This window comes from Arachis ipaensis, chromosome B08, assembly GCF_000816755.2.
Source record: "Arachis ipaensis cultivar K30076 chromosome B08, Araip1.1, whole genome shotgun sequence".
Lineage (NCBI taxonomy): Eukaryota > Viridiplantae > Streptophyta > Magnoliopsida > Fabales > Fabaceae > Arachis > Arachis ipaensis.
In genome coordinates this window covers 122,059,566-122,066,802 of record NC_029792.2, presented here as the reverse complement: position 1 = coordinate 122,066,802, position 7,237 = coordinate 122,059,566, and the positions used below count along the sequence as shown (strand labels likewise).

The 7,237-nt window shown below is 34.7% G+C and overlaps 2 protein-coding genes across 9 annotated transcripts in view; one reads left to right on the top strand and one right to left on the bottom strand.

The window, feature by feature from the left end:
* The window catches only part of LOC107613173, an 8,549-nt gene extending 1,867 nt beyond the window's left edge, over positions 1-6,682 (bottom strand). The window contains exons 1-11 of one of the 2 annotated variants that reach the window (XM_021109935.1): positions 6,473-6,613; positions 5,840-5,895; positions 4,027-4,075; positions 3,896-3,944; positions 3,559-3,629; positions 2,794-2,852; positions 2,560-2,652; positions 1,602-1,659; positions 1,285-1,421; positions 1,128-1,184; positions 241-338 (exon numbers count right to left, since the gene is read on the bottom strand). In XM_021109935.1, coding sequence (XP_020965594.1) covers positions 241-338; positions 1,128-1,184; positions 1,285-1,421; positions 1,602-1,659; positions 2,560-2,652; positions 2,794-2,852; positions 3,559-3,629; positions 3,896-3,944; positions 4,027-4,075; positions 5,840-5,860 — 692 coding nt within the window. In that variant the 5' untranslated portion in view covers positions 5,861-5,895; positions 6,473-6,613. Of the gene's footprint in view, positions 1-240; positions 339-1,127; positions 1,185-1,284; positions 1,422-1,601; positions 1,660-2,559; positions 2,653-2,793; positions 2,853-3,558; positions 3,630-3,895; positions 3,945-4,026; positions 4,076-5,839; positions 5,896-6,472 lie in introns of both variants that reach the window. The other variant, XM_016315036.2, reaches the window with a different exon arrangement.
* Positions 6,748-7,237, top strand: part of LOC107613174 — a 3,507-nt gene continuing 3,017 nt past the window's right edge. For all 7 annotated transcript variants that reach the window (XR_002353028.1, XM_016315040.2, XM_021109937.1 and 4 more), the window contains exons 1-2: positions 6,748-7,024; positions 7,110-7,178. Coding sequence is in view for 6 of the 7 variants with exons in the window: in XM_016315040.2 (XP_016170526.1) it covers positions 6,836-7,024; positions 7,110-7,178 (258 nt within the window). In the remaining variant the exon portion in view is untranslated. The remainder of the gene's footprint in view (positions 7,025-7,109; positions 7,179-7,237) is intronic.

Below are 7,237 nucleotides of genomic sequence, written 5' to 3'. Positions count from 1 at the left end.
GAAGAAACAAATGGAGAAAAGGCCACACCACGACTGCAGTATGATACTTGCTGCACAACCATTTTCACTTCACCTTACTAACATTTTATTCGACTATTCAATAATAAGTTAAAGAACACCCAAAATCAACATTTGTTTTGGGAAGTGAGAGGGATAACTTTAACAGGCTAAAAAATACTAAATGCAAAACATAAAAAACAAATAAAAAGAGGAAGAAACAGATCACTAAATGATACTCACCAATCAAAATCAACCCGCACAAATTCAACCATGTGATAAGGAAGACTATGATACAGCTCCCTAATTTGATTTCCATAAATTTCCTTTATAAGTCTAACCTGCATGATATTTAGAAGAGAAGAAAGAAGTGGGGGATTATTGTTTGATTATATCAGAAAAATATAATTTATGGGTAAATAGGTTCAACATAGTTAATTTTTATTTAGCAGGTAATTAGCTATAACCGGATGTATTGCACCATATTAGATCTGATATAAAGAATACAAATGAGTCCTTAGCTTCAGCTCATATTCCATGTAAATAATATTACATAAAAAAAAGCATATCAGTCAAAGATAATAATGACTGCCCAAGAAAATCATGCAAGTGAATTTTCTCACATCATGGAAAATTTAGTTACAAATCAATGAACAAAGTATTATACACATTACCCCCTCTAGTTTTCAAATTAACCCTTATTTCCCTTAACTATTTAAAGACATCACACTAAGCCCTATATCTATTAAAACTATATAAAATGGCTATCATACCCTAAATTCTTCAAATAAATTAAGGGATGTAAGCGTCAACTAAAGCATTGTTGGGGATAAAATGTGAGATCATCACACCTCAAAAAAGGTACATGTACTTTGCACTTGCGTAAAGCATATCCCACTGATAATAAAAGCCAAATGTTAATATGTTGTTTTATGGATGTTTTCAGGTAATCAGAAAGAGCTTGCTACAAACATCTTAGGCCATTCATTCTTCCATAATAAATACTTGAAGAAGTGTAAGCTATTACTCCACATGTATAATAGTAAGATCATGCAAATTAGGACGCATCGGTTGCAAAAAAGAAAAAGGCATATTAAACCTCTTAATTATTACATACATGCATCATCTACCTGTTCCCGTCTATCCACATATGCCTGCAGAAGCTCTCCAATGTGATCTATGAATTTCTGAAAGCAAACCAATAAGAAATGTTTATAAATAAAAAAATAAATTAAAAGAAAACAGAGAGAAAATTGGTGCAGAGTCAACACAGATAATTTGCCATACCATTGCGTTGGATGAAAGGAGATCATTTTCTATTTCTCGTATTGGCAAGAAAAATGGAACTGTGTGTTCAAGGACAGTCATTTTTTCAAGAAATGACTTGCTCTCTAATACACAATGGTACAACTCACAAGGTTCACCTGGCAATAAATGAGCAGAAATTAATGACAAAGGAAAAACAAAGACAAAATGGAAAAGATAAAGGGCAGGTACAAAAAGGTCCAGCCTACATCTTGCCATTGCTAACATTATCATCTCACGAGTTAAATAACATACTCGTGTTAAGTTTGTCAAGAGCAATTTTTTTTTTTTCAAATTACCGGCAAAAGATGTCTCATACTGTATGCCAATTCTTGCCCCTTCCAAACAGCAAATTACCTGCTTCCAAATAACAACCAATATGAAAAATGACCATCTAGTTGTGAAGCAACAACTAAGTACAGCAATGACAATGCTATCAAAGCAAACTCCTGGGCAAATCACCAACTTTTCATGGAAGCAGGAAGAGGATAAAGAAACAATATTATTAGCAAACAAAAAGAGAAAATGCACCAAGTGGCACAATTAAGGGGAAAGACAACATCTGAGAAGCATGAAGAAAACTAGAAAAGTATACAGTGTACTCCCATGAAACAACCACAAGCATATTATCTCAGAGATAGCAATTACCATGAAACAATCATATTATCAGAGATAGCAACTCCCATGAAACAACCATAAGCATAATTTCAAAGAGAACTAATAAACATAGCACTAATCAACCATACAACTGCATACAGTGTGCTTGACAACTATGAATGATACCAACATTACTGATGAAGACATACAAACACTTTTCCAGGTAAGATAACAAGAGAATACTCAATACTCAATAGTTTCTAGGGGATTATTGATACCTCTGTCAAAATCAAATCTGAAAACCAACAACCCAACCCAATAATAGAATCCCCCCATTAAGTTCCAATGCATATATATCCCCTAGAATGCTTGAGCAAGCATGAGTAATTTTAGTATCATGAAGAATCAATTATATTATGGATCAAAATCCACATTAAGTAATGCAACCCATGTTTATAAACTTATTTATGCATGCTAATGAATGAGAATATCTATGACTCCAACTTCTAACCTCCAAGCTCATATCATCGGCCTACCATTGCTCTAAAGCTTCTGTGTCTATAAGCTTACAAACATTCAACTTTTAGGTGCAGTTACTGAAAATTAACTAGTCTCACGAGTGAAATGTGATTCAGGATGCAGCATTCATATACTACTTACCTTGTTTCCAATTTTGTAAGTAATCTTTTCCTGAGGAGAAGGCAAAAGGTTAGCATCCCCAGACATTGCTTTTCTGTCTGCCTCCATATGCACCTGATAGGGAACACATTTTACTGTTTCACATTATTACTAATGTCAACAATGAAACTGAAAACACAATTGATAATGGAGGTCATCAAAGTCAAATATCAGAATACAAATGAGAAGAAAAAGGTAAATATCACAAATCCATACCCGCTCTCTTATTGTAGCTAGTAGACCATCATTCCACTGTTCCTTGTCCAAACATATCTCTGCCAAAAGAAAAATAAGGGATGGAAGGGAAAGAAGGAGTAAAGACATAATTTTTCCTGAATATATAATTTCCAATAAACAAGATAGCAATTGAAGATATAAATGAAGAGAATAAGTATTTGAAGAAATATAATAAAAGTGAATCTCATCAAGTGAACCAGGATTTAAATATTAAGACTTTCCCAGTTTTCCCTCGTTAAGCTTTAAAAAAATGCTTTAAACTATGCTATATCTCATCCTCTGTTCAGTTCCCTTAGGTTGTCCATGCAAAAATGACCCTGATAATGATTCTATATAATTAGTTAACAATAACAGGATCATGATTTAATTCTTTTGTTTTGGTCCTGTTAAATACTCGCTAGTCCAAAACATGAAATGCAAATATTTTGATTTTTGATTTGTGAACAGTATTACTTCAACCAACCAATAGCCAAGCACCAAAAGATCAGCCTCTATTTAAGCTGAGCTAAGATACACAGTATAGAAAAATATTATTCTGCCATTTGTATAATATGATGCCTTATCAGTTGTTCTATCTCAATTAGCACCTCATCCCATGCTCCCCCAAAGACCGTGAGAGGGATATATGCAAACACACACCAAGAAAAGCAGCTTAATCAATGGACATGAAACTTGAACAAAGGCGGAGCCAGATCACTATCCACTATTTGTTAAAGAATTTGCAAATATCAAAATCAAAGCTACCTTCAGTTTGAGAAGCTCTTGCAGCTTCAAATTCTTTCTGTAAGCGTTCAAATATTATCTTGTCAGAATCCCTGCAAACCCAGCAAATTCATGTAAAAATTTGATACACAGCATACAGCATCTGACAGAGATAAACGTGTTGAAAGAATATTCTAAATCATATCCAGTAACAAATGTCCTTCACATTCTTTGGCATCACCATGGATCATGAACAACTTCAATCAGTTCTACAAATATTAATATTAATTGGCAGTTCAATTAGGTGCAATTGTGTTTTTTCAAAAATGAAGTGAAGTATTGAACTACAAAACAGTCCTTATCTTCAAAGCATTTTTACCTAGAAAGACGCTCTGTCAAATCTCCGTGTCTTTTAAGCAAGCTTCCAACTGGCATAAAAACGAATGGTATAACTTCTAAATCATGTAGGAAAAGGAAGAAATGCAAATGAAAACCAGATTAGAGACTTACATTTAGCCTTAGTAATCTCCAGTCGATTATCATCATCATGCATAAAACTCTGGAAAAAAGAGAACCCAAAAACAATTTCAGCTAAGAAAGAAAATTAATATTGCATATAACGAGGGAAATATGTAACTAAAAAAATATTCAAATCAAGTTGAAAACACTGTACATGGTAAAAGACACACTAACATCATACAAAGTTTAACTTTACAAAGCAATCACAGTATATTTTGTTTTCACACGAGTGTAATATATAGTCATATAGATTGACAACTGTGATTGTAGAATTCTAAGAGGCAGCTTTAGCTTGTGACACTAATTTCGATTACAAAAGCTTAAAAGTTAAAATTCTATTCCTGTCTGTTTATAAACAATTCGAAATTCGAATCTTCATTAAATAACTTATTCATGTAAAGAATGGATTAATATCTTGTTCTACTATTGGAATTTTCAGGCTTCCAAAACATGAACAATTCAAAATTTCAAATCTCCATCCCCATAGCTGTGCACAGAAATAATGCATTATCATCTTATTAAATAATTTGGACATTAAACATTTTAGTTCCTTTTCTAAAACTCCATGCGCATCAGCCCATGCCTCAAACGAGTATTTATCCAGCAATATAGAAGCAAAATGGAAACTTATACCTATCTATAACCATCCCTAATAATTACATGTAACCAACTAGTAGTGCCATATTGACAGGAGTCAAGAAGACATATATTTTTCTCATTTCAAATAACACCTATGCAATAACATCAGGCTGTCGCCGTCATCTAATTCTTTAGACTTCACTTTCTTTGTTATGTAACAAGCCTACAGGGGATTCTAAGTTTATCTGCATTAAACATGGCATACACCATCAAATTATCATGTATCATGAAGGTCAACCATATGGCTATAAATCATAATTAAAGGTATGAAAGCCGATTGATGGTAAAGCTCCCTACATACTCAGGTATAATAGAAACAGCTCCACCACATCAGATCATAAGGCAAAGTAAATTCCACAATGCTACTACGTCAAGCATTTTAAGCCAATGGGTAATTAATCTAACGGGTACCTTGTTCCTAAACCTGTATGAACTTGATTATCACCTAGCAACCCAAAATGAAAATCACTGAAAGAAGATCTGGACTATACAGTCTAGAGCTGAAGCTTTTACATCTGATTCCATGCTCATATTCACAGCCTAATTATCTATTCTGGACTGAAGCTATTGATTTACACCATTTATCTCTTTTATTCTCATATTTACTATCTTCAACTAGCATTTGGTTCATCGTGCACTTACATCATTATGTTTCTAGAATCATTAATTCGGATAACATTATGTTTTAAAGTATTATCATGGTTTAATTTGTATTTATCTGATTTTGGCCATGTTTTGCCGTTATATGAAAAAGTTTTTAATACTTCTTTCCAAATATACCCATCATCACTTCAATGAATGGCCTGATTACCTCACCAAATCAAAATGATGCAGTTTTATGGGTAGCCACCTCAACCTCAACCTACTCTCTCCCACATGACAGCACTAATGCAGCAGCTGGATGCTGAAAATCCTAAGCCTATCAATCTTCCCAGCATGTTGACTACCCCGACAGCCACCAAACAAAAGTTAAATAAATACAAAGATATTAAAACTGCAGGAAACATTGCAATAATGCAATACACAAAGCTCTTTTTCCCCCTTATTCATGCTCATCAATCCCAAATTAACGATGAGGAGAGCAATTATAATAAACGAGAAAAGCAACAACAAATAGTCATCCAAACCAACCAGACTTATTGAGGTGAGAACTGAGAACCATTACCACTACCCCCTTTAACTGCATAATACATATTGCTGCCCAGCATATAGTTCAATTTGCTGCATGGTTGTACAATCATCTCAGTAGAAAGAGGAGGTAAAGAAAGGAAGAAACAGTAAAGCTTCAAAGTGGTCCTTGACAAAAGAAAGTTGATAAACCCTCCAAATTGGTGTAACTAAAAACCTTCTTACTTTAAAATTGAAAATTGCACTCCTATCTATTGCGTAATCCTTAATTAGACATTGTGTAAAACTGTAAAAGTTAGGTCAAATTATTCCTTCTTAGGGATCTCAGTCACCAAAAAAAGGACTAATTGTGGAGCAATGAAGTACCATATGTCAACATCTACAAGACCACCATAAATTCATGGCGACTAAATTACTCGGATATCTATAACTATACAAAACAAACCAAATAGTAAATAAATAAACTTAAAGAAGATGTTCTACTATAGAATTCTAACTAACAACAGTGAAACTCACATGAAGAAACACCGCATTAGGGTTTCTTATTGCAATGATAACAGCAAAAAATTGAAAGGAATACATAGAAGGGCCCCGGAATTCACTACCGTAACAAGAAACTAATTAACAACAAAACAAAGAGAGAAGATGAAAGAAAGAATGGATAAGAGACCTTGCGAGAAGACGAATCGGTAGAGAATGGATATTTTCGAGGCCTCTTTCGAAGGGATTCGTCGATGTCGCTATCCATGTGCTTGTTTTCTTTTTCTTCTTCTTCTTCTTCTTCTTCGTAGTGATGAATGCCGCGGTGGTAGCAGCGATGAACACAAACACAACAGGGGACAGTTCAGGTGGACAAGCTCTCAGTCTTCCCACTGAAGAAAATTGGAAACAATTTACAAATTGGGCTCGGCCCAACATAATGGGCCGAAATGTCTTTATTGGGCCCTGTTGATAATATTCTCAGAAAAAACGTTTTCTGGAAAAAAAAAATAAACGTTTCCGGAACTTTCGCTCCTCATAACGAAGAGAAAAAATGAGAGGAATTGGTGGGCCCCTCCTATGCATCGGAGATCTCCTCAGCGACGTCGGAGAAGAAGGAGACGCCGCCGTGGTGGTGTCACCGGTGGCAGAATATCGCCGCCACGAAAAGCCCCCCGCTTCCACTTGCCGTTTAGATCTAGAAGGCGATTCTCATGTCCCTGACCTTACCAAACTCTTCCAGGTTCAGCACCTTACACTTTTCGTCGTTTCGCACTAATTCACCATCCATCTCTATTCCATTGCTCTAATTTCTCATTCGCTTTCAGGAAAACTATGATCACTTGGTTTCGGCACTTGCTGGGACCGATCATTCTTGGACTTCTCTAACCTTAAAGGTAAGTAAATTGAAATATATATAATATAAGTTAGTATAAGAGTGTAATTTGTGTAATTT